The sequence below is a fragment of the Phaethon lepturus genome, unplaced genomic scaffold (assembly GCF_000687285.1).
Source record: "Phaethon lepturus isolate BGI_N335 unplaced genomic scaffold, ASM68728v1 scaffold24015, whole genome shotgun sequence".
Classification (NCBI taxonomy): Eukaryota; Metazoa; Chordata; class Aves; order Phaethontiformes; family Phaethontidae; genus Phaethon; species Phaethon lepturus.
Window position 1 is genome coordinate 6,892 of NW_010541548.1, and position 23,953 is coordinate 30,844.

The window sequence follows — 23,953 nt, forward strand, 5'->3', positions numbered from 1 at the left end:
GCCCGTGAGAAAGACAACTCTGAGTGCCGAAACCTGGGATTAAGACACTCCAGCGGCTGCCTCATACATCTGGTGTGTGTTAGGATGGATACACTGGCAAGGAAAACAGACATGGGTTCCAAGCGGGGATGGTTAACCCATTCATGACTGAGCCTCTGTGGAGCACCCAGACAGCCTGAGGACTGCAAGGTACCTGGCCAAGCCTTGGGAGAGTTTAGCTCAAATCTCAGCAGTGGCCTGTGCTTCTTTGCTGATATTAGGAAGTCAGGGAGCAGTTCAGACACCTAAACATGGGTGTAAAGTGCCAGTGGGGATGCCTTGGGTAACCTAAGGTACCTGCCAAGGCCTGGCAGATGTCCCATGGGTCCAATAGGAAATCACCTCTTCTGGGTACCAAATCCAGGGCAGTGGGCGAGTCCTACAGTTAGGGCATCTCTTCCCCTTCCTAAACATCTCAGCCTCAGCTGTCTGGCCTTGCAGTAGAGATAACCATCATCTTTGCTCTGAGGCAGTAGGCCATTGGGGAAGCCACAGAGCACCCACCATGGTGACACCCTGACCTTGGCTGGGCACTGTAGGTGCTGTTCTAGTACCTATCATACTGCAGTCACGCCATGCAGGACAACTGCCTTCCCAGCATGCACAGCACCTCCTAGGACATATTTTTGACCCATATACTAGATGACCATGACCCAGAACAGAACCTGGGTAAAGAGGCCTTTGAGTCCCTATCATGTAACTACATACCTGTGTCTTCCTTTCATTGATGCACATCCTCAAGGTTTCTCCTTATGAAAGGCTTGAGGAGAACAGAGCCACCTCATGAGAACCCGTTCCCCATGCATTTGGCTTCAAAGCATGCCAAAGCACCTCCTCAGTGAGCCAAGGGACTCAACCTGATGGGGAGCTCGTTGGACTCATATTAAGGAACAGGAACTGCAGCTACAGGAGACCAAAGCTGCTGCGCGAGCTGGGTGTTGCCTTGGGCAGAGCAGAGCTCTCCCTCGCCTGCGCCGAGCAAGCAGGCAACATCCTTCCCAGACAGGTTCACATAGCCGGATTTTACTGGGAAGGCTGAATGTGGAGGATGAAGTGAGAGCAGCGAGTCCTTGCAGCGTTTCCTCTGAGCCCCTGAGGACCACAGCAGGTTTGCACTGTCAGTCAGAGCCAGATTACAGTCCCAGGAACCTGGCAGCCACCAAACTCCCCTGGACCCTGGGCAACGACTTTCTTTGGGCCAGGGCTTCCACTCCCCCAAAGAAAATGCTGTTCCCAATGAAAACGCGGAGCCGAGGAGGCCTCGGAGCACCTCCCGGCCAGGCGGGCTGCCCAGGTGCGAGTCCGTGTCCCGACAGCGGCAGCAGCCAGGCTGGAGGAGTGCCCAGCAGGGAGTCAGCCCAGCTCTGGGGAAAGCCCCGAGGCAGCAAGGAGCCCGCTCAGCCGCCGCGCGGGCCCCGCAGCTGGGTATGTGGGTCTCGGGGGTGACGGATGCGAAGGGAGGATGCAGGCAGAGCATCAGCCAGGGCTGGGTTAGCGGGGTCAGAGCAGAGAGGCCCAGGATCCCCAGGGCACACCGAGGTTAACCACTTCGTTGTTGCAGAGCCGGCTGTGATATCTTCTACCCTTCCAGTTACTGCTAGGAAAAGGGCTTTCAGATTTTGAGAAATGCCTGAAACTTCCTGAAGCAGCACACAGTACAAAACCCATGTGTCCGGGGAGGATGCCCAGACCAGGGGGTGGAAAAGTCTCCGCCTTTTCTCCCACCTTCCCAAACCATCCCTCCACACAGCTCGCACATCTCTAGGCTGAGCTCGGCCATGCCGGCGGAGCAGGACTCGTACTGTTTCAGCGGCAGCAAGCCTGGGAAAGCCCAGGCAGCTTAACCCCTGCGGCAGCAGGGCTGCAGGCAGACCCTGAGCTGTCCCCCTCCTCCATCCCAAGGCCAACAACCCCACCCTGTCCCAAAGTGCCATCGTATCCCCTGACAGCAGCTCTCCCTTGGGAGAGGGGATGCCCGCCTGCTCCATGCAAGTAGTAAGGCCCTGCCATGCCCCAAAACTCTGCCTGGACATCTCCGCTTTCCTCCTGGCTGCAGATTTATTGGTGCTGTCGGACAAATCAGGCCAAGCAGAGCTCGCCCCCTCGTGGGGTGCGGCCAGGGGATGCCTGGGTCCCCCACAGCCGGAGGGGTTGGGTGCCCCAGGGGTGCAGGCGAGACGGTGCCCCTGCCCCCCTTTCCTCCAGAGGAGCAGGAGCCCGAGTATCACCTCAACCAGCAGAAGGTGCTTTTTCACCCCACTCCAGCAATGCTGGTCTGGCAAAACCTCCTCTCAGCAGCCCCAGGATGGTCCCCGGGACAGCCAGCCCAGCTTTGCCCACAGCCAGATCTCTCCAAAATCCGAGGGCAAAGGGATCCCCACAGGCTTCGGAGCCAGGCTTCCCCCCAAGAGTTTTAAAACAGCCAGCCCTCCAGCCAGCAGAGGGTCTTCTGTGGTTTAAAAAAAGTAAAATTCAAACAAAAGCTACTGGGCAATCCCCTACTTTACCACACACACCCCTCCAAACCCATAGCTTTACATTGGAAAATAAGATCAGAGGCAAGGCAGGCCAGGTTTTTTGGTTTTTTTTTTTTGCAAGGAGAAAGGGGCAGTGAAGGCATGAAGGCACCTGATACCTCCCTATAATTAGAGACAGTTCCTTATCCCTAATGCTACTGCCAAGGCACCCACATCCAATTTGGAAATGCTGAAGTATTGCCCAGCTTCATTAAATTATCCGTCTGGCCCTACCCTGTCCATTTCCCTACTATTTTTCCAGTTTAATGAGCTCAGTTGGATCAAACTGTGACCAGTTACTCCTGAGCAGGGATCAGCCATCCCTCCATCCCTCCCCCAAGGAATCCGGTGCACCAAGGGGTCCAAAGACTCTCCACATATCAGTTTTCCCAGACAACCTCCTTTCAACTATGGGTATACTTAGCAACAGCAGTCATCCTAGCAAGGACCCTTGAGACTCCTCTAAGGATCTGGAGAATTCAAGACAGCTGGGGATAGACATGGCAAAGAAAAGCCTGGGGCTTGCTAGAGCAACAGAGCCTCTCCCCAGGCGGTGACCATACATGGGCTGCCAAGGGCTCCCTGAAGCTCACGTGGTGGGAAGCCCCAGAAGGAAGGAGATGGGGAAATCTGGGAGAAGCCAATCTCTCATCTCAGACCCTATAGGCGAGAGGAACCTGCCTTGTGGCCCGTGCTCCTGCTCAGGGGTAAATATCCTGCAGAGCACAGCCCAAGCCATAGGGATGTGCACAGCCATGGATGTAGCAACTGAGGTCAGGGGCTGCCTGAAGCCCCCAGAGCTCTACGGAGCGTGCTCCGAATAACAGACCCTGTACATATTGGGTTACCTAGCCCTGATGTAAGGCAGGCTTACCCCACACCTTGAGCTCCCAGCCTCCCACCATCAAGACAGGAGGGTTGGTTCCTCCACCCTGCACTGTGTTGTACCATTAGGACAGGACAACCCAAGCAGCCACCTCCCCAGAGCCCACCCCAGCTTCTCACTTCTTTTGGGAAGGCTTCACATCAGACTTACACTGCAGTGGTTTCCCATATAGCTATTCCAGCTCATGGAAGAGAGCGTAACACCAGTTTGGTTTAGGTGGTGTTACACTGGTGTCAGCAAGACTTTGCCAGTATGTCCCCATTTTTGTGGGGCAACAGCGTAAGCTATCTCCAAATTAGGATTTCTAGGACATTTTCTAATGCACGCTCCTCATCTGTGTACACTGGGCACAGTTAAATCAATAAGGTTCATTGTTTAAGCAAACCCAGCACCTTTTTTCTCCCCACATCTCCTCGCTGTGCATTTACACCAGGGAGCCTTGGGATCTGCTTTCCTGGCAGCTCCATCACAGGTCTCGCTGCTCACACCTCCAGCATGCCTTAAGCTGTCTTAGGAGCACTGTCCTGATGCCACCCATACACAGGTCAGCTTGAGAACAGCTTTGTCCTCAGGGAGAGGAGATCAGAGAGTTGAGGTAGCCACACAGTGAGAAGAAGTAGCCCCAAGCAGCAAGCAGACACTTCCTTCCTCCATTTTGGGAGTGGAAATCACCAGAGCCTAGCAAGTGTTTAAATAGCGCAAGTAAAAGCAGGAGAAGTTTAGAGCTGCACATGAAAGTATTACACAAGTTGGGAGGGAAAGTAACTCTCCATATTTTGAAAACAAAAAGGAAGTTAATTTTGCTTGGTACTTTTGCCCTCGAGTTTCATATTTCATTAAAATTCCAAAATGCAGCTAGGGAGGAAGGGACGTGCCACCCTGCCATCAGTATCACACACACGCTTTTTAAACGTGTTTCTAAAGGCTGTAAGAGCTGGAGTGCGACAGAACAGACCCCTCCAGACAGCCTGTTACTCAGCTGAAACTCCAGTGGAAAAAGAAGGGAACAAGCTGGCCCTGCTTTGCCAGCAGCCCCCCTTGGCTGGCCCTGGCCGTGCCAGCGTCCCTGCGCCCGCCGCAGCAAGAGGGGAGCCGGAAGGCTTGATTGCCTTGGGATCCCCTCCCCACATCTGCTCCTTGCTCCTGCAAGGGGAGCTGAGCCTGCGGCGGGGGCACAGCCGGGACGGAGCGATGCCGGGACTCCCATAGACCACGCCGAGAAACCCCTGCGCTCCCCCAGCAGCCAAGGCTTCCCCTCTGTTTCAGCGGAGCGCCGCGCACGGAGCCCTCCAGCTTCAAAAGAAGCTTCCAGTCAAGTCTTCAGCCAAGGCTAATTGCTGTCAGATGTCAGCCAAAACACTTGCTGCAACCATTAGTGAGTGGAGATGACACACCTTTCTCCTCTCATTGTCACTCAAGGGGTTGGGGTTTTTTTCCTATCAGTCAACATTAACTGCGCTGGCTTTCAGAAGCCGTGGGGAGAAATGCTAATGCAAGCTTTGAAGCGGGAGGCGAAAAATCAGGCAACGCCCCAAGCTCCCTGGATGCTCAGGCTGAATCCAGTCCAAATCCGAGTACTGCTGGGTGATATACCTCGTCCGAGCTTATCTCTATCTGCCTCCACCACAGGCAGATGTGGGCTCTGCTGCTGGTCTGTCGCCTTTTAATCCCCGTGGAAAGCTGTCCACACTGGAGCGAACAGACCCCACATTTTACAATCTCTGCTGATAAAGCAACAGAGCAGAGTGGAGGCACAGGGAGATGTATGACCTTACAAAAGACAGCAACCATCCTGAAACACGGCCAGGTTAATTCAGTCAGAGGCACAGGGGACACAGCAAGAAATCAGATGTGCCCAGCGATTGCTGCGAGGAGGCAGCTGATCTCCACCCACTGGTCTTAAAGATGGGGCTGATTTTAGCTATGGAGCAGGTCCAGGTCACCAGACCCCTCGCTGAGCTCGCCCGCTGTTGGAGCTGCGGTTCTCCACTCGATCAACCCCCCTCCCATGGGCTTTGAAGTTCAAAGGAGATGAGACCTTTGGGAAGTCTAAGTCTCTCCCTAGTTGGAGGAGCTTGTCAAAAGCCTGCCAGAGCATCTGACCCATTTCAGCCTCATAGGTCATCATCGTTTTGGCTGTGCATCCTCCCTTCTCACCATCACCCCCCCCAGGTATCCCAGCCTCCCAGTTTCCCGGGACTGGAAGGCAGCCGTGCTGTTGGGGTACCAGGTCCCCAGGCCTCACCTCTCGCTCTCCCCAGGGGATTCATCTCCCGCTCGGCTGGCACCTTCCGCACCCTCCTGGCACCCCTCCGAGTCTGACATCTTTTCCCCTGGCCGGCACAGCGGCCCCGCGCACAGCTCCGGCGTGAGGGTGCTGCCGCCGTTTCCGCTTTTCCTGCGCTCGGCAGAAGTGAGCTGTGCCGGAAACTTCATGGGCTGAGGGTTTGGGGGGATGGGAGAGGGGCAGAGGGCAGGCAAATTTGGGGGGTTTTCTTTGTTTTTTTAAAACTGTTGGGACTATTTTAAGGTTTTGCCTCTGCCAGCAGCTCGAAATCAGGAAGTGCTGGGCTAACCCAAAAGGAAAGTGGGGGGCAGAGACATCTCCACCATGGCACGGAGAGGGGTGACCCACCAGCACCCCAGCTGCCCATGCCACTTTGGGGACAGCCAGTATCTCTAAACCACAGCACCCTACAGTGCCGGGTGCTGCCGCAGGAGCTACCGAGGTTGTCCTGACTTAACACTTCCCAGAGCCCACTGGAGCCGCAGGGTCTGCTTCTGCCCTGCAGCCTTCACCCCTCACCTCCCTTCCCAGCTCTTCTCCTTCCCCACAGCTTTCCGTTATTCCCACCGTGGCAGGAGGTTCTGCAACACCTCCTGGGGCTTGGGCTCTTATCTCTTTGTCTCTTTGCCACCGGTGAAGGGCAAGTCCGGGAGTCAGTGACGCAGGCTGGCAGGAGGATGCCAACAGAGCATGGTGGCATGGCCTCGCCCTTTCATCCCTGCAACGAGGGGGATAAGCATCCTTAGCTTCAGCGGTGGACCAACAGCAGAGAGGTCCCCCATCCCACCAGCACGGCCCCTGCCAAAGCCTCCCTGTCCCCACTGGGACCTCCACGACGAGGGCAGACCCTGCTGGTACCATGGCATGGGTCAGGATGCAGCCCCCCAGCAGGCGACACGCGCCTCTCCCGCCAAAGCTTTATTTACACCGCTGCTGCCAGGTCGCAGCTCTTTGCAAAACCAGAGAGAACCAGCACCCAGTCGGTGCCGCTGAGCCCAGGGGGACAGCGGGGACAGGAGGGGATGGAGGATGGGCGCGGAGAAACGGGCACTTAGGACTCGCCAGCCTCGAACATCTTCTTCCTGCCCTCCATGCCAGACTTCTCCTCGATGTTCTTCCTCCAGTCGCCGACATCGCGGAGATCCTTCTCCTGGGTGAGGGATGGGCATGTGGATGTGAGTGGTGCTCCCCAGGGTAAGAACCCACCCAGGCAGGGCCCTTCACCCATCCACCCATAGAAAACCCCGAGTCAGCTACAGGAACCCAATTCCACCCACACTGTACATGTTTTTGGGCTGCACCCTCATTTTTCAATATCATGGGTGCCAGAGGAGGAAATACTGAGCAGGAAGAACAACATTATGGAAAAAGGTTTGCCCTCAACCCTGTCTATCACACAGGGAGGCATAAGCCCTGAAAAATAGGGGCCAACTGCTGTGTGGGCATGGGGGAGAGGGAAGGGGTACCTTCTCAGTGTCTTCCTTCTTGACTTGCTTCAGGTTGGCTCGGAGGTCCATGCAGACCTTGTGCTTGGAGCCCAGCAGGGCCCGCAGCATTGCATCGGCGGACATGCGCACCCTGCGCAGGGGCGGCCTCTTGAACTTGCCCCGCAGGTCAAAGAGCTTCTGGCTCAAGTCTTCCAGCTGCGGGGCGGAGGGGGGGGCAAGATGAGAGGGGCAGAGAGAGAATGGAGCGTGGGTTTAGTGGGACAGACACAGGCGACATGGGGAGACGTGAAGGATGGGTGGAGACTTCCCTGGACCGTGGCTCAGGGGGAAACTCACCTCCTTGGTAGTCTTCTGTAGCTTCACCTCTGTGTCATACCTCTCCTCATCCACTGACTCTATCTTGGCATGAAGTTTTTTGCACAGCTCCTGGGAGGAAAAGCAGAGAGGGATGTTGACTGCTAGGACACACACACATGATTCCTCTCTCCTGATCGCTCTGGCTTTGAAAGACCTCACTCCAGAAGACCAGATGGGGTCAAGACCACATGGCAAAGTGTGGCTTGCAGGCCAGCTCCTGGTCTCTGTGCTACCGGCTTCATGCAAATGCTGCCTCAACACATCGTTAGAAACACAGCTTTCCCGCCAGCCAGACCCCTTTGTTTTTTGCAGAGACACCCCAGCTGCCTCTCAAGCCAGTTCCACATCCATCCAGCTCCAGGGCACCCACAGGTGAAAAGGGGATCAAGATGAGAAGGCCAGTCTAGATCCACCAGGCTGACTGATGAAACCAAATCTTTTCTGCTCCGGCACAGTGAAAGGATTAAAGAAATCTTTACCTGAAGTTCCTGCATGGATCCTGGGAGCGACAGAGGAGGGCAATGCTCTGCCAGGTAGTTTTGCTTTTCCACTTCTTTAGCAGCTGCTTCTCTTTCTATTTCGGTGGCAGCGAGCTGGAGCATAGCACTCTGGAAGGCAGCAGGAGGATGGTCAGCATGGAGTGGAGGCAAGTGAGAAGGGCAGAGGGGGTCGGTGAGGGAGGGGGAGCCCTGATGGAGAGACAGCTTGGGGAACTCCCCATCAATACCAGCATCTCCAAGCAAGGGATACTAGTGGGGACCCTGTGCATCATGGCCTCTTCCAGGAGGGAGAGTGCCAAGATGTGGCTGGCTCAGGATGGGATGGATGTTCAGGACACACCTCGCCCAGCCCCAGCAGTGCCGCGTACCTTCAGGTGCTGCCGACGGGCAGTGGCTGCCCTCCTTTTTTTCTGCAAGTGGGAGGAACAAGAGAAAAGAAGGTTATCAGGCACCCATTCCCCTTACCATTCCCCTTTCCCATGCAACCCTCCAGTTTGCCAAGGACCTGCAGCCCTGACAGGGAGTTGGCTCCAGCTGGGATGGATAGCTCGACACATAGTTGGTCCCCAAACCAGTGGCACTCAATGAAGAGGCTCCCTGCTGAAGCCAGCTTTGCCAACCTCAGGTAGCTAAAACCTACGAAGTGCCTCAGGAGAAGATAATGAGGGTGATGAACTTGAAGATACACATATCAAATATAACTTCAAACTTGGCTTCTTGGGACTTTTAGCCTTTTCTCTAATTTCCTCTTCACTCAGACATGTGTTTTGCTTTGCACTCAAGCTAACGGCCCCGATGCCCCTTGGGAGCTGTGGGATATCTTTCTGAGAGGTCCAGGGCATACCCAGCGAGAAGGATGGCCAGGCAGGTGAAAACATGAAGTCTGTGTAATTTCTTGGAGCTGAAAAGACCCAGCGCAGGTGACACTGAAGGGGGTTCATCACAGCTGGAGGACAGACATGACTACAGGGTCTGTAGGCTGCTCTGGCCAGGAGAGATGGAGGATCACCAGGCTGCGGCTACAAGACACAAGCCAGCTCCTCTTCCCTGGGAGGCCAGGTGAAAAATAATTTGGGGACCCTGGAAGACCAAGCCGGTCCTTCTGTATCTATGATGTGCTGGAACAGCAGCGACAGGTCTCCTATTGATAAAAGCAGCCACAACTTTGATGTGCTGCTGCATTGCAGCTGTTTCCTCAGCGTTTCGCCCAGAAGACCGAGCAAGGCTAAGTGTGGCTGGGGCAGGGGAAATGCACCCTGACATCTGATATGCCATGGTGGCGGAGCAGAAAGCAGCACTTGGGCGTGAGTCTGTGCTGCATAGAGGAGGAAGTGGATAAGGATCTGCGGGGCGAAATGTAACAAAATCTGACATGTTTTGCATATGCAAAAGGTGCTAAGGCCCTCCTGACAGGGCTGGAGGGCTCTGCAGAGGAAAGGCATTCAGCTCAGAGATGCAGCTGCACCATCAGCCGGCAGGATTTTGCTCGTATGAATCCAGGCATGGGCCACGACAGAGCAGCTCCCCCGAGCAGTGTTAGTCCAGAGCTCGTTCTCCATCTGAAAACCGGTGCCTCGGCAAAGAGGGCCGTCCCAGCCTTTTCTGGGGAGCACGGGGTTTGATGGGGAATAAAAGCACCTGTTGGACATCAGCACTGTATTGTGGAGTTTGCATGTCCCTGAAATCCTCTTTTCTCTCAGTGAGGACAAGCTCGAGCTTGTGGTGTTTCAGATATATGGGGAGGTGCCAAGCAGAGATGAAGGATGGAGCAACTTGCTAAGAGGAGATACGGAGTGACAAAGCCACGCACAACCCTCCCACACCTTCCCCTGCGTTCCCCCAGCCACCCCCAGGCTTCGAGCCCAGCCCTGCTCCGGCTCTGCCAGAAGCCGGGAAGAACTTGCTAAGGATGCAACCCCCACGCCGCTCAGACTCCCCGGGACCCAGGTCTCTCTGGATCGCCTTTGAGAAGCGGTTTGGCAGTGCTCGGTCGGCATAAAACGAGGGATAGCTGTGGGGAAGGACAGAGGATGCTAGGCCAAGGGCTGGGTGGTGGAGGAGAGGTGGCTCTGGACCACCGCTTTCCCAGCACCATCTCGTGGCCAGCTGGGGAAGCAGGAAAGGAGGGAAAAAAGCATCTAACTCCAAGCCAGGAGGCAGAAAAGACCTTCAAAAGGGATTTTTCTTCTCCTTTCCATCTTTACCAGGCGGAGTCAGCAAGAAAGCCTTGCCATGAACCATTCTTCCCCCCCACTACACCCAGCAGCTGCTTTTCCTAAGGAGGAACGGTGAAACCAGAATTGATGTCATGAGCACTGCTAAAGGAAAAAACCCAGCAAGAGACACTTACCTCCTCACTGTTCAAGAAGAGCAGATGGACAAAGAAAGGAAGGAAGAGAAAAGGGAAAGGGGAGAAAAACGCAGTTAGCATCCTAATTGGAAACAAGCAGAGGAATCTTAACAAGTGTAAAAAGTTGGCAGTTGAACAGAAGTTTTCAAATGCCAACAACATATTAGAGACAGAAAAATGGGAACTTACTCAGACATCTTGCTTTAGATGGTTGTGAGCCTGCAATGAAAACCAAGAAAGAAGGTTCATGATTATTCATGCTGGTGGTGACTTTCTTGGGTTTAAAAACAAAGTGAGATTCCTCTAGAAAGAAAAAGAGGAACGGGTTTTCTCTTATTTCCCAACTTCTCCAAATTTTCATCATATAGGGAACTAGGCTGCAGTTTATGGACAAGAGCCAAACACGTACCTACTCACAACCACACAAACCCCAGCACTGGGGGACTTCTGGACCAGACCGAATAGTGCTGGGCCAAAAAAGGAGAGATTTGTGACAGTCATTCCTGCAGGTATGTCTCCTGTTTGACCCCCAGGAAACCATTTTTTGCAAATGAAGGAAGAAGAGGAAAAAGCTGTTTTCAGTTTACCGCTTCACTTTGCCATGCAGTCTTGCCCCACTTCATGAACAAGAAATACCCCAAAGCCTGCAGAGCCTTGGCAGTGACCCCAGGTGACAAGGAAGGACTTCAGAGGGTGCTGCCGCCAGTATTTGCATCTATCGCATGGGGCAGGGAAGCCTGTTGCAACAACCTCAGCACAGGTGACATAGAACGGGGCTGAAAGTTGTTGCTGAATTGGTAAAGGCATAAAGAGTTTCCCCAGACAATTCCTTGCATTTTCTTTAAGTGGAAATTTTACAGGTACCACGCAGCATATTAGGGAAGAGATGGAAGAGCTCCTTTGTTTTGCTGTAAATTGTTTCCCCATAAATAGAATTTTGCTTTTCTAGCAGGGCAATATCTCCTACTTGTATCTTCTAATGGAAGGATGCAGGAGTGTCGGCTGAGCCCAAATTAAGCTAGTCCTTTGCAGAGCAGGCAAGCCTCCGAAACACAGCCATCTGCAGACCTGGGAGGCTCTGTCGGGAGGTGAAGTGTTAACGGGGGCTCATGCCCGAGGGAGGAGGCACAGCTTGCAGGGCCAAGGAAACTTTATCCTGGAAAATGTGCAGGCCCATCACATTACTTGAGGGAGGAGGGGGGAAAAGTGCTTCTAAAAATGGTCAGGGAGCTGCAGAAGGAGCTGCAGCTGTCTCCTCGGACGGCAGCCTTTCCCCGGTGCCAGCCCCCGTGACTCAGGGAGGTCGGGGCGATGCAAAGCAAAAGCCACCGCAGGTGGCTGGGCTACAGCTGAAGGACGGGGCGGCTGAGGAACGCCAGCTATTTTTACTCACGTCCCTGCCCCGCGTGCGCACGCACCCATTTCGGCGACAGCGATGCTGTGAGCGCCGAGGAAGCGAGGGGACAACACCAGGCTGCAGCTCGCTGCCTGCAACGTGGGCTTTCAATCACCTGTTCTGGCGGGGGGACACAGTAAATTCGGATGTCGGTCCCTGTCCGAGGGTGTTTTTGGGGAGGAAGGCACTGCAAGGACCAGGTTGGGAGCTGGAGGAAGGGGTGTAAGTAAGGAGCATTGCTGAGTTACCGCAGGCAAGGGTCCCACGTCCTATGGCCCCGGGGAGGTCAGCATTAGGGAGCCTGCAGCTCCGCTTGCCCTCGCCACTGAAGCCAGAGAGCAGAACCAACCAAGGGAGGGGAAGGCATGAAACCAAAGAGAAAGGAGGCCACTGGAAAAGAGAGAGGGAGATTTCCCAATGCACAGACCCCCTCCAACAGGCGAAGGATGGAGAAGGTTTTGCTAGCACCCCCGTTTCTCCCCGCAGGTCATCCCCACCTGGTATTTATCTCCCTAAAACTCAGGTGGGTGAGTCTGCTCCCCTGTCACCCCCTAAGAGCAAGCTGGGTCATTAAGAGACATGCAAAACAGCTCACCCAAGTCTGGAGGAGAAAATCAGAGTCCCGCTGGCCGGACAGAACGGACTGGCGAGCCGCCGGCAGCTGGCTGAGTAAGGAGGTATAAAAGGGCTTCTCGGGTGGCTCAGCAGAAAATCCACCTTCTCTTTAAGGGCATGGAGACCTTCTCAGACCAATGATGTGCAAGAGTCCCTTGTGCACCTCCCTTGGCTGGGGCAGCCGGGGACGGAGGGGTGGGGAAGGGGAGGACATCTACCCGTGGGGCGGGCAAGCGGAGCCACCCCGGAGGAGCTGGGAAGGTGCTTTTCCTCAGGACTGCTGAGGAGGGAGCCTTCCTCCCCCTCTTCCTCCCACCAACCAGCCAATATGGGTTGTGGGGAGCCCAGGCTCCCTGCATACAGCCATCCATCTGCAAGGCCTCTAATAAAATTTCCCCTTGGAGACACGGAGTGGCTTATCCATGCGTAAGGGCACAGCTCTGTTCGCCTCCAAGGGCTTCGGAGCAGCTTCAAGAATGAAGAGGTGAAATATCCTGCACCCCACAATCCACTGCCAATAGCATGTGCAAGAGCAATCCCTCAGCCAGCCAGCCATCACTAGTATGCTCTTCTAACCTCACTTACCACACGGGAAACATGTGCAGCTCCTCCCTGTGTGAAATATTTCAACACAACTAAGGTTTTTCATAAAACAAACCTGTGGAGCTGCTGCAGGCAGCCCCGAGGCTCACTGCAGCATGGGGGCTGGGGGAGGCAGCGGAGCGTGGGGGGGCAGCCCCACACACCAGCCAGAGAGGTAATCCCCCATGTGGGATGCCCCAGACCCGTATCCGTGGGTCCGAAGGAGAGGCAGGGGGGAATGGAGCTGGAAATACTCACCGGCCCCAGCCACAGCACATGCAATGTGCGTGTGTAGGGGATCCCATGGAGACAGGAGCCCAAACAGCTCCTGCCCTCCTCCCACAGCCCGGGCGCTCCCTCCCCTCTCAGCCAGGGTTTTTTAGGCTGATTCAGACATGGCCCTGACAATATTTTCCAGGTGCTTCTCGGACGTTATATAGATAACGGCAAGTCTGCTTCTGCAGGCTTCCTGTTTCACCACCTTTAGCATCGCGCAAGTAATGCTGTGGATGCCAGTGAAGGAAAAGCAGGTCTTGAGACAGGACTGGTGTCTTGCAGGGGTTTGCCCCCATAGCAGGTGGAGGAGGGAGAAACCCCTAGTGTGGGAGAGGCTGGGTCCACTCAGGATTTATCCCTATGAAACATCAAGAGGTACATGGTTTAGGTAGTGAATATTTCAGTGTCAATGTGCACTGGAACGTAGGTCTGAGCTACCCCCTTGCAAACCCGCCATGAAACACACGGCAAAGGTGCAGTTCAGCAGAGGTTTTGGCTGGTTTTTGCCCTCATCTGGGCTCCTACGCAGCAGCTGTGGGTCAGCACCTAGTGAAAGAGCTGGGCTTGGGAAGGGCTGTAACAAGGATCAGCCTGATCTAACCCTGCTCTCCACCCACCTCCTGCACATCCATGTCCCCCGGGTGGTGAGCTCTAATGGAGACAGCTCCAGGCAGACCTAGAAAACAGAGAGGTTAAACTCCAGCAGTTTCTGCCCCTCAGGAGCATCCCTTGCTACGGCCGCTGAGGAAGACTCATTTGTAGAGGCATCACTGGGCACCCACCTCCCATCTGGACTTCAGCAAAAAATAGATAGTTTGGCAGGAGGAATGCCTGCTTGTCCCAGCTAAAGCCAGTTCCTCAGAAAACAAAAAAACAGAGACCAAAGCAAGCACATTTGCAGACAGCAGCCACCCTCAACAGCCAATAGCCAAAATCCCCTGTTTAGGGTGAGCCTAGCCATTTCACTTCTCCTCTCAAGTGCCAACTCCATAAGCCATGTTTGACTCTAGAGTTAAACTGACCATTTGTTATTCTTCACAAAGTCTCTACAGCCATTTTCTTTAGCTCCCCATGCAGCTACACACATTCCAGCCACTGCTGGCCCACTGTTCCTCCAGAGAGCAGTTCAGCTCTTGGCAGAGGGACGAAAACTGGGGGAGTTATCCATTCAAAAATTCCCCACTTCCAAGAAGTTTCCTTCAGCCCAGTGAACTGAAGGCTTTCTGAATTAGAGTCCAGGCATGCAGCACAGCAGAAGAGATTTGCTCTGAGTTCAAGGGCTTGCTTATTACCTTGTGATAGGGAAGTGTTGGCCTGAAATAGTTGAATAAAGAAGTTCAAAGGAAGAAGTCCCATGAGCAAAGTTTTGGCTAAAACAGATGTGTTTGTAGGATACAGAATGAGTGGGTGGTGAGGTGTGGTAATAGGGTGAGCAGAAGGTTGAGCCTCCGAGTCTGCATAAGGCTTTCCCTGGAGCTGCCTTGCACAGACATTAAGCTGTAGGGCAGCTCTCCTAGAAAAAGAGATAGGCCCCTGACCTAGAATGTCATGAGGAAGAAAACCAGTGAGGACCAGGAAGAATGGAAGAACAAAACCATCCCAAAGTTAGGAGCTGTGGTTAACATTAAGAAAGACAGAGGTTTCCAAATGAAGTAGTGTAAGTGTTTGAGTGATGAATGAACCAGTTCCTTGCAGAAAAACTCAAGGAAGACACAAGAAAGCTCCAGGCAAGTCCTTCAGAGAGGTGCTCAGCTCTGTGAATACAAAGTATGAAAGAGGGTATTGCACAGGGGTTGGAAATGAATGCACTGTTCATATTTGGGCACCCTTCCGGTGCAGCAGATGACCTTGTTCCCTTCCCTCATTCCCCTCCAGTCGTGCTAGAGGAATGCGCCACGGGTATGGTCAGCCATTCCCTGAGCTCTTTTACCATCCTGAAAGGACAGACAGAGGGAAGGCTGGCATATACAGGAGGTTCTGCCATATGCTATAAAGATGCTCAGGTGTGGCATTTCTGGCCAGGGTCCTCCAGGGAACCACCACGTGTTGGAAGGGCTAGGCTAATAGATCCATGCAAGCTGTGCCTCATGGCCATCTCCCACACCCTTACACCTTGCCTCCTCTTCAACATTTTACAAGCATCAAGTGGACAGGCATTATGGAGTGACATGACACCAGATGACACTATGTTTTATCTCCAAAAAAAATAAGCCTTCTGCTCAGCAGCAACTGTGCTCATGGTAAAAGCTCAGGCAGGACAGCTGAGTGAATCAGTGTCTTTCCTGCCCTTTTCTTTCCCAAAATCACATCAGATCAAAGCAAAGCACATGGCTCCCATACTGCCCAGGACACTCCCTCTCCCTCCAGTGTATCCCTAAAAGAGCTCCTCACGCTCTACTTCTGCTGACACCAGCCTCTAGAAACTACTACAACAGAAGGCCATCTCCTTTGCATCTTGTGCCAGTGTTGTCCTACATACCCCGCAGCTACAGTCACCCATGAGATGGAGTTAAGTCTTTTGGCTTTTCCTCTTCAGGGCCACTGCCAAACACCACAGCCTCCCTGGCCATTTAACTCCACGCCATCTTCCTTGTCAGGGCATGATATTGACACCCCCAGGCTGCAGGGACATCTCCAAACCCACCAGCAGGTCCTGATGGCACTCCTGGGTATTCAGCCGGTACCGCGCCCTCAGGAACTCGTAGGCTGCCAGCAGCCTCATGCTGTGCTTGACCATCAGGTACTGAATGACGCAAGTAGGTCCTAGAGAGTAACCATCCCTGCAGTGGATGAGGACACACTTCCCTTTCCCCAGCAAGGCTTCGATGCACTCACCGATGTCCCAGAAGCAGGGTTGCCCCATTTCATTATGACCCCCATGGAGCAGAGCCTGGATGTTGACCTTGAGGCATGACCAGCTGGACCAGCTGGACCTTACCCATTGGTAGATGCAGGGAATGACACTCAGATTGTGGTCACTGGGCAGGCTCCTCATGTTGATGATGCTGTCAATGCTGTTTGTGCACAGCACCCGCCCACTGTAGGTGGTGTTGAGGTTCCCTAGGTAGATGCAATCAGTTATCCAAGCAATGATGGGTCCTGCGAAGGGGGAACATGCAGGCTCCCCTGGTTTCATACTGGTGGACTCCTCAGGATGTGGGTTTTTCTTCCAGCTCCTCCTGAGGAATTTCTTGGAGCTGGCATGGGGCAGAGGGCTGGAATTGGGCTCGGAGCCCCGTGATAGTGGCAAGAAGAGGGAGAAGCAGCTAGAGGGCTTGGCCTTGGAAGGGAAGTCCGCTGGACAAGAGGCAGGGATGGGACTGGATCCGTGGGCACAAGAAAGGGATGCCTGTGCCAGGGACCCTGTGCTGTGGGCTACCCCTCCACTCTCAGCCTCTTCCATCTGAAAAAAACCCGAAAGTATTGGTGAAACCACAGAAACTTAGCTCTCCACCTGCATGAGCAAGGAGACACAAGCTGGCAGCTGACTTTGCCCATGGCAGCACTTGGAGACACTAGAAGCCCTGAAGACCTTGCACGTCACTGGCCCAAATACCCAGCCATCCTGTTCCCCAGGGACAGGCACAAACTGTCAATGCTCATCTGGACCTGCAGACCACTCCACCAGTCCTGGGGTGCTGGGTTGCTGGAGCAGCCATCCCCTCCTGATAACGGCACTAAGCAGAGTGACCAGTGTGTCCTGTCGGGTTGCAGAGCTACAGACACCACAACCCCACCCTTCTGTTCATGCACTTCACTTTTACTCATCACCAAGTTTGGACAAGAGCCTGTAGGAACGGAACAACTCCATACAGACGTGCACAAGTACTCACACGCAGGTGCTTTTGATATAAACATTGACCTTGAAGAGGGACACTCTTCGGTGTGGGCTGCTGGAGGGGTTTGCAATTCATTGCAAGCTGGAGCCGGGAGGAAGGACAGATTTTCAAACTGAAAACAGAGGGGTAAAGAGCAGCTGCAGGGAGAGGGCAAATAATAGAAAGCCCCTCTGGGTGAAGCCCCTTCTGATCATGGTGGAACATGGGGGCTTCAGTTTCCAGCGATGGAGAGGCTGTGTCCATAGCCAAGGGCTAGGATCGCTCAGTTCCCAGCTCAGCCCCAGTCACAGATCTCAATCCACACAGGAGCTTTTCCTGCTTCCACCCAGGACACTTGGGCCAAAAGGTGCCTCAGACCCTGCCACAGCCCAGCACTTTCTCCACAGCCCCAGGTTGTTTTGGCAGACCCTCTGGAATGCCAACAGCTAAAACCTCTGCCCAGTGCTAGTCCATGCCCAGGCCTCCAGCAGCTGATGTGTCCAGGAGGTGATCCCTCCAGCATTCCCACCGAGCTTGCCCCTGGATAGTATTACTGCAGTGACCTGACACCTGATCACAACCCTCCATGTGTCTGCACATCCTCAAACCCTGCTAAAGACCAGGACATGGTCCAGAACGTGCCTGGAGAACAGGCTAAGACTTCTATCCGCTTAAATGAGTACAATTGCAACATATCTCCACTCTCAAAAGGTCTGTTAGGCTCTCTGTTACAAAATAAAGCAGCAGCGAGAACATCATGTTAGTTAAAAAAAAAAAGGTGACCAAAAAAGAAGAGTGAAAAAGCACAAAACTCTACTTTTCCCAAGGTCGGACACTGCCCTACTAACCAGTGGCCACACAGGGAATGGTTCTCCAGAAATTATCCAATTCAAGCTCACTGGCCTTTTGCAAGACCCCAGAAACCACATTTTATAAAAAAAGCTGGCAGACCCTTGGCAGCCTCACCTACCTGCACAACACTGAGAGAGTGCCATGGGAGAATACAGCTGCAAGGAGATGGGCATCTGGAAGGTCTTCTGGAGGTGCTTTGCAATCAGGCCTGGGAAGGAAGGGGATGAACTCCAACTAGGAGAGGGCTGAACCAGGAAAACTCAACACCCAACCCCACTGAGCATCTTTCAACAACATCCCCAATGCTGCTTACTTCAGGGTGTATCTGAGAAAAGATACCTACAATTCCCCCTATGGAGCCAGACCTTAGTTTAGCACATACCCCAAAGTCAGGGGTGGTGTGGGATGAGTGCAACCAAAGCGGAGGGACCTTCAGAGGAGTTTGTTTCTGGCCTTTGCAGATGTGAACACATCCTTTGTCGCATCCGAAGTAAAGTTCTCCACCGGCTTTCTGTAACACCAAGGCCAAGTGTTTTAACTGGGCTGTCATCAGTGATGCCCTTCATGCCAAAATTCAGGATCCTATGACAAAACTTCTCTGACTTTTATGTAAATTAAGAGGAAAACGGTCTCCATCCAGGGCAAACCCAGATGCCGACTGGGCAGAAGCCTCCACCTGAACCAGCCACCTTCTTCACAGGTGATGGGGAGAACTGGCTCTTCCAAGGGTGCAATTTTCCTCATCCTAAATGAACAATGAATGATTCACGACTTGAAGTGCCCGTTTCCCACAGAGGGGAAGATCTGCAATGTCCATGTTTATGAGCAGGGTGATGAAATACTCATTTGCAAACCTATCATCTTCCCAGACACTGCTCACAGAACTTAAGGTACGGGTCAGGATGTTTGCAGGTCAAGGTCTCATTTCATCTCAGTTGAACTCCTATTCATAATTGACTTTGTGTTTGTTTCTGCTCAAACTGAACTGCAATAAGTGCCCGCAGGGGTTTCATCACCTCTGCGTGAAGCTAGCAAGGCCACTTGAGAAATCCCATCTTGTTGACACGCAACAAGTCATCATAGATGGGCACCCACTCATCTATAATGTCAATCTTTGGGGGACATTTTTGGCCTGGCAGCGTGAAAGCAATGAAGTTCTTGTGCTGCTTCTCCCCCAGCTCCATCCCGCTGACACCTGAAATATGGAGAAATGGGAGGTTTAGTTTTTTTAGGTCTGTCCACAAAGTTCAAATGGAAAGAGCTATCAGGGAGCATCTCCACGCATCCGTTACCCGTCCTGTTCCTTGGACTGGGCTGTTTGGGGCAGGAGGAAGCTCTGCCACAAGGGAAACCCTCCTCCCTTCCCGCCCATGGCAGTGAAAGGTGCACCAGGGTGTAAAGCGACCCTAAAACACCTCTGTGCCACCAGACAGATCCAGAAGCAAAACAAGCCTAGTCTGGGGCAGGAAGAGTCCCAGATGTGAGAGCCCCAGCAGCAGTCAGGGTGGGGGGAAGGGGGCAGAGAAAAGAGGTAGAGGCAGGAGAAAGGAGCAGGAAAAAGGGGGAAAAGGGTAGGAAAAATGGGATAGGGAAAGGGGCAGGGCTCCTTACCTCTCTCTGAGAAACAGAAAGTCACATCCACAGCAGACTCGGCCAGGGCAGAGGAGGAAGCCGTCACCCCGAAAGGCAGCAGCGCACCATCCCACAGCCCCACTCCCGCTCTCCTCTCCCCTCTGCTCCCAGCTTCAGCACAAAGACCCAACCCCTCCCTCCCGTGTGCCCCTCCAGAGACCCCAGCAACCTCTTCCCTCCACCCCTCTCCCACCGGCGCCTGATGGGGGGGCTCTCCCAGCACCCCTTCCCAGGACCTGGAGTTTCCCAGGGGCCACTTGGCCGACAGCAGCCATCCTTCCTGCCCCACACCGCGCAGGACCCTCAGCAAAGCTTCCCCCCGCCGTCGTGGTGCTTTACCGTAGGCGAGCGCAGAATGCCGGGGCCAGCAGGTGCCGGGGGCCGGCGGCTGCCCCCCGTCTCCCCCAGGCAGCCCTCCCTGGGGAGCCCGCAGCGGGGCAGTGTGCCGGGGAGATGCACCACCAGTGTCCCACGGCAAACCGGGTGGCTGCCGGGACCCCTGCTCCTTTGCAGGAGCCTCGAACAAAAGCCAACCATCGTCCCTGGGTTTTGATCCTGGAGGCATCCTGGTTCTCACATGTTCTTTTTCCTCCCTCTCTGCCGCCACAAAGGATAAAAATGTGCTTTAAAAGAAAAAGCTGCAAACCTGCGTAAGACTCTGCAAATCCAGGAGCTGGGACTCTTAAAAAGAAACTGTTGCATGGCAAAGTACACGTTTCACCATAAAATTGCGAGACATAATGATGCTAGTTACCGAATATTTATAAAACGGGCACGCTTGCTCATTGTCAGAAAAGCTTAGATACTCTCCAGCTCTCAAAAACTGTGAGAACAGCCAAAAAATCTGTGGCTGGAGGACAGCCAGCGCATACCCAGGCTGAACGATGACAGCCCGAAATCATTTTTGCCTCACAGCAGATGACTGGCAACAAGCACATATAAAGCTCAGCCTTCTCCCGGTGTGGCTCTCCTGTTTGATTTCCTGAATTGCAGGCAGAAATATCATAAAAATCACTGAATAAGGTAGTAATTTGCTTTGAGAGGGACTTCTGGAGGACAGAAGTCTTGGATCTGGATGTAGGTAATTGAGATTATAAACCTTAATAGCAAACATCTCAGTTTTCAGAACTTCTTGTCTCCTTTAACAGACCTCTGCCTGGCCCAAGCGCTGCTTTTTGCCTTGCCACCGATGTGCAAAGCTGATAATTAAATGCAGAGGGACTGTCCCTTGCATGAAGTAGAGGAACAAACTCCCTCTCTGCTGCCTGGGCACCAAGGACTCTGCAGACTGGCTTTGGACACCTGCTTTGACTCCCCTTAACCCACCAGCAAAACCCCCTTTGCCCCTGTGGTGCAGGAACAGGCATGGGCTGGCTCCTGCTGCCTGCAAAAAGCTACCTGGACACCCCCAGCATCGCCGCACGGGTGCCAGCCGGCTCTGCAGCAATGGGAACAGGCTCGCACCACAGCATCACAGCTTCCTCTCCCTCTCACACAGGTGTTCCATCTCCAGAAGAAGAAATCTTGGCTGGTGAGGCTCTAACAGGGGCCACGGACCAGAGGACACAGAGACCCAGCTCGGAGCACGTACCTGCCCTGCCCTCTAGATGCAGACGGGGGAATCCAGCACAGGCACAAGCTGAGGAGGAGTTGGTTTCCCTCTCCTTTAACTTCTCTTACTGCATCTTCCACCTGGGAACCCTCCTGCTCTGGGCCCTGCAAGTACAGTAGGAGCATCAGTTGGGCAGGAGATGCGCGGACATCTGGCCTTGGTGGATGGGGGACAACTTGCCAAGGCCATGGGGAGGTGAAAAGGAGATATTTGCACACAAGACGGGGCCATCCTCCTTCCCATGAACTGGCTCCCAAGCGGGCTGCATTCACTTTGGGTGAAATAAGCCACGAAACAAAGCCCAGCCCCACCAGCCCTGCTTCAAACAGCTGCCAGCAGATTCAAAAAGGATCCTGCTGGAGGAGGAGAGCACTCAAAACCTGGTTGAAAGAGCATGAGGCAGATTGAGAAGGAAAAGCAAGGATAGAGGAAGAAAGCGGCCTTGGCAGTGCATTAAAAACTGGAGCTGGGTGGAGATCATCCCCACCCGCTCACCTCTCCCTCTTGAGCAAACAAATCAGATTGCGGAGTTTTACAGCACCAAGGCTCAGCCCAGGTTGCCTGGAGCTGGTCCAGCCAGGCACTCGCTCCTGGGGTCACCAGCTTCCCCCCGGAAAGCGCCAAAGGCTTCTTCCCTCATCAGCTTTGCTCACCCAGGATTGTGCCAGTGATTCTGGCTCTCAGCAGGGCCAAAGCTAGAGACAGGAGCGGTGGTGCTGGTATTGGGGGTAACGTTTCTCAAGGAGGCGATGTCCCTGCACCTTCTTCAACCGCATCCATTTTGGGACTAACATGCATGGGCATAAGCCTGGCCCCATAAATGATGCAGTGAACCTCAAGGCCATGACTTCAAAAAAGGGGGCTGGAAAAAGCACACGCACAAAAAAATAAGAAATGCCTGTTCCCAAGACCTCCAAAAGCCCTTCTGGGTCCTGCATGGCCCTAGATCACCACACAGCATCACAAAAATACTAACCTGGCAATTGATTCCAGACCCCAAACCCAGTTCAGAGATGTTCCCTTGTGCACAGCCTGTTCCAACCTGATTTAACTCTGAGACTGAAGGTTGAGACCTTAAAGCATCCTTTTACAAGTCTTTTCTCAGGTGACTGATTTCCTCCTCCATCTCATTAGCAGCTGCTAGCAGATGCTGTTTCCCCAGCAGAAGCCACACTCCACCTGTTATAGCCATCTTGAAACCACCCTGTCATTTCTCCCCTCATCACGAGGCCACGGCAAAGCCTGGAGAATATTTATCAAGAAGCAGACACAGCAGTTGTTTATAGTTAAGCCCAGGTCATTAATCTCTGTCAGGAGTTTTCATAACCTTCCTCAGCTTCACCGTGTTTGTTTAAATCTCGGATAGTCACTCCATGGAGCTCTGGGTAATTGCAGATTAACTGCTTTTCAATATTAATGGCTCTTCATCAATGTGCCAGGCTGTCTCCCCTCCAAAGCCTAGGCAATAGCTATTATTATTATACTTTCCTTTTGTCTTTTGGGCCAAAATACAACTATGAGAGCCCAAATATTCCATGTGCTATGGCTGCTTTGTAGCAGAAGTATTTCGGAGCAGGGTCGATTCCCTCTTCCAGCCAAATGCAGCAAACTTCCTCCCACAGATGGCTCAGAGGAGCTGCTCCCAAGCCACCCCAAACTGCAGCATACTCAAGGATGGGTAGGGACAGTGGCACCTCTCTGATATCTTCATCCTTCTAGAAGGGATCTTTAGTTATGCAGCCCCCACCCCAATGCCTCCCAAAGCAGGGCAAGACATGTGGCCACAAAAACCTCCCAGATTACACGAAACCTGCCCAGAAGTGACATGAGGGCTGCAACCCAGCGTTCCTCAGGGTAGTGTGATCTGATCATGGCATGAAAGCAACAGTCTCTGCCCCTCCACCCTGGCAGCACCTCCAGGAGCCAGGGGTGCAAACCTTGCCGTGCCAGCACAGTAGAACCACATGGGGTGGGAGGGAATGTTGCATGGGATGGGACTCACCAGCGACCATCCCCACAGACCATGAAGATGAGGCAGCATCCACCCATGAGTGGTGGATCATCTTCATGGTCTGTGGACATGGTCGCTGGTGAGTCCCATCCTCTGAATCATATCTTGGGGTGCATAAGTCAGCATGGATTGGGAACACGCTGAGTGAAACCGTGTGGACAACCTGTGACTGATTTTGCTGTCTCATTTAGCCTCTAGCCAGGACACAGAGCATGCTTATCACAGAGGCACTAACAAGCTAGTCTTGTATCTCCAACACCTTCCTTGCCAGCCTGCCCTCTTTCTCCCCTCTCAAGCAAGAGGCTTGAGATCTGAAGCAAGGTGCTTCAAGATCTTGGTCTTGTTTAAAAGCCTTCACGGGACACATAAAGCCTTCCCAAGAACTTTGCTCTTGCTGAGTTATTCACAGCCGAAGAAACTGCCCACCCCAGACTGCCAGCACGTTAATCCGCTACTTTAAAAATATCAACGGACTCAGTGGTTTTGCATGAGCTTGAAGCTGTGTGTATTTGTCCCCCCAGCCCGCGAGTGGCTGGGATGAGCCGGCTCCTTGTGCCCACACCATCCCCTCTAGCACGCTCTGCTCCGCATCTAGCCTTGCCCTGGGGTGCTGAGCTGCCCCGCTCCAGGTATTACAGAGGGCATGAGCTGCACCAGCAGCCAGATCATCTCTTGGCCAAAAAGAGGCCCCAGTCCCCTCTTTGCTGACAGCTGGGACCAACACGTATAGATGTTGCTGAGCAGAAGCCTCTCACCCCTCCGCAAGTCCCCTGTCT

The 23,953-nt window shown here is 53.6% G+C and overlaps 1 protein-coding gene across 1 annotated transcript; it reads right to left on the bottom strand.

The window, feature by feature from the left end:
• Positions 1–6,741: 6,741 nt before the first annotated feature.
• Positions 6,742–12,410, bottom strand: TNNI2 (troponin I type 2 (skeletal, fast)). The gene is made up of 8 exons (XM_010287774.1): positions 12,375–12,410; positions 10,573–10,602; positions 10,384–10,390; positions 8,402–8,443; positions 8,013–8,141; positions 7,513–7,602; positions 7,195–7,371; positions 6,742–6,878 (listed from the first exon to the last, which is right to left on the bottom strand). Exons 2-8 carry the CDS (start codon positions 10,578–10,580, stop codon positions 6,780–6,782), a joined length of 552 nt encoding a protein of 183 aa, XP_010286076.1. The 5' UTR covers positions 10,581–10,602; positions 12,375–12,410; the 3' UTR covers positions 6,742–6,779.
• Positions 12,411–23,953: the final 11,543 nt, after the last annotated feature.

Bases quoted from the DNA above. Each gene is read 5' to 3' on its own strand.
- TNNI2 (XM_010287774.1), bottom strand. The intron at 7,603-8,012 runs GTAAAGATTTCT...TTTTCCTCCCAG, and splicing joins GATCCATGCAGGAACTTCAG to GAGCTGTGCAAAAAACTTCA. The intron at 6,879-7,194 runs GTACCCCTTCCC...TCCCTCACCCAG, and splicing joins AGAAGGAAGACACTGAGAAG to GAGAAGGATCTCCGCGATGT.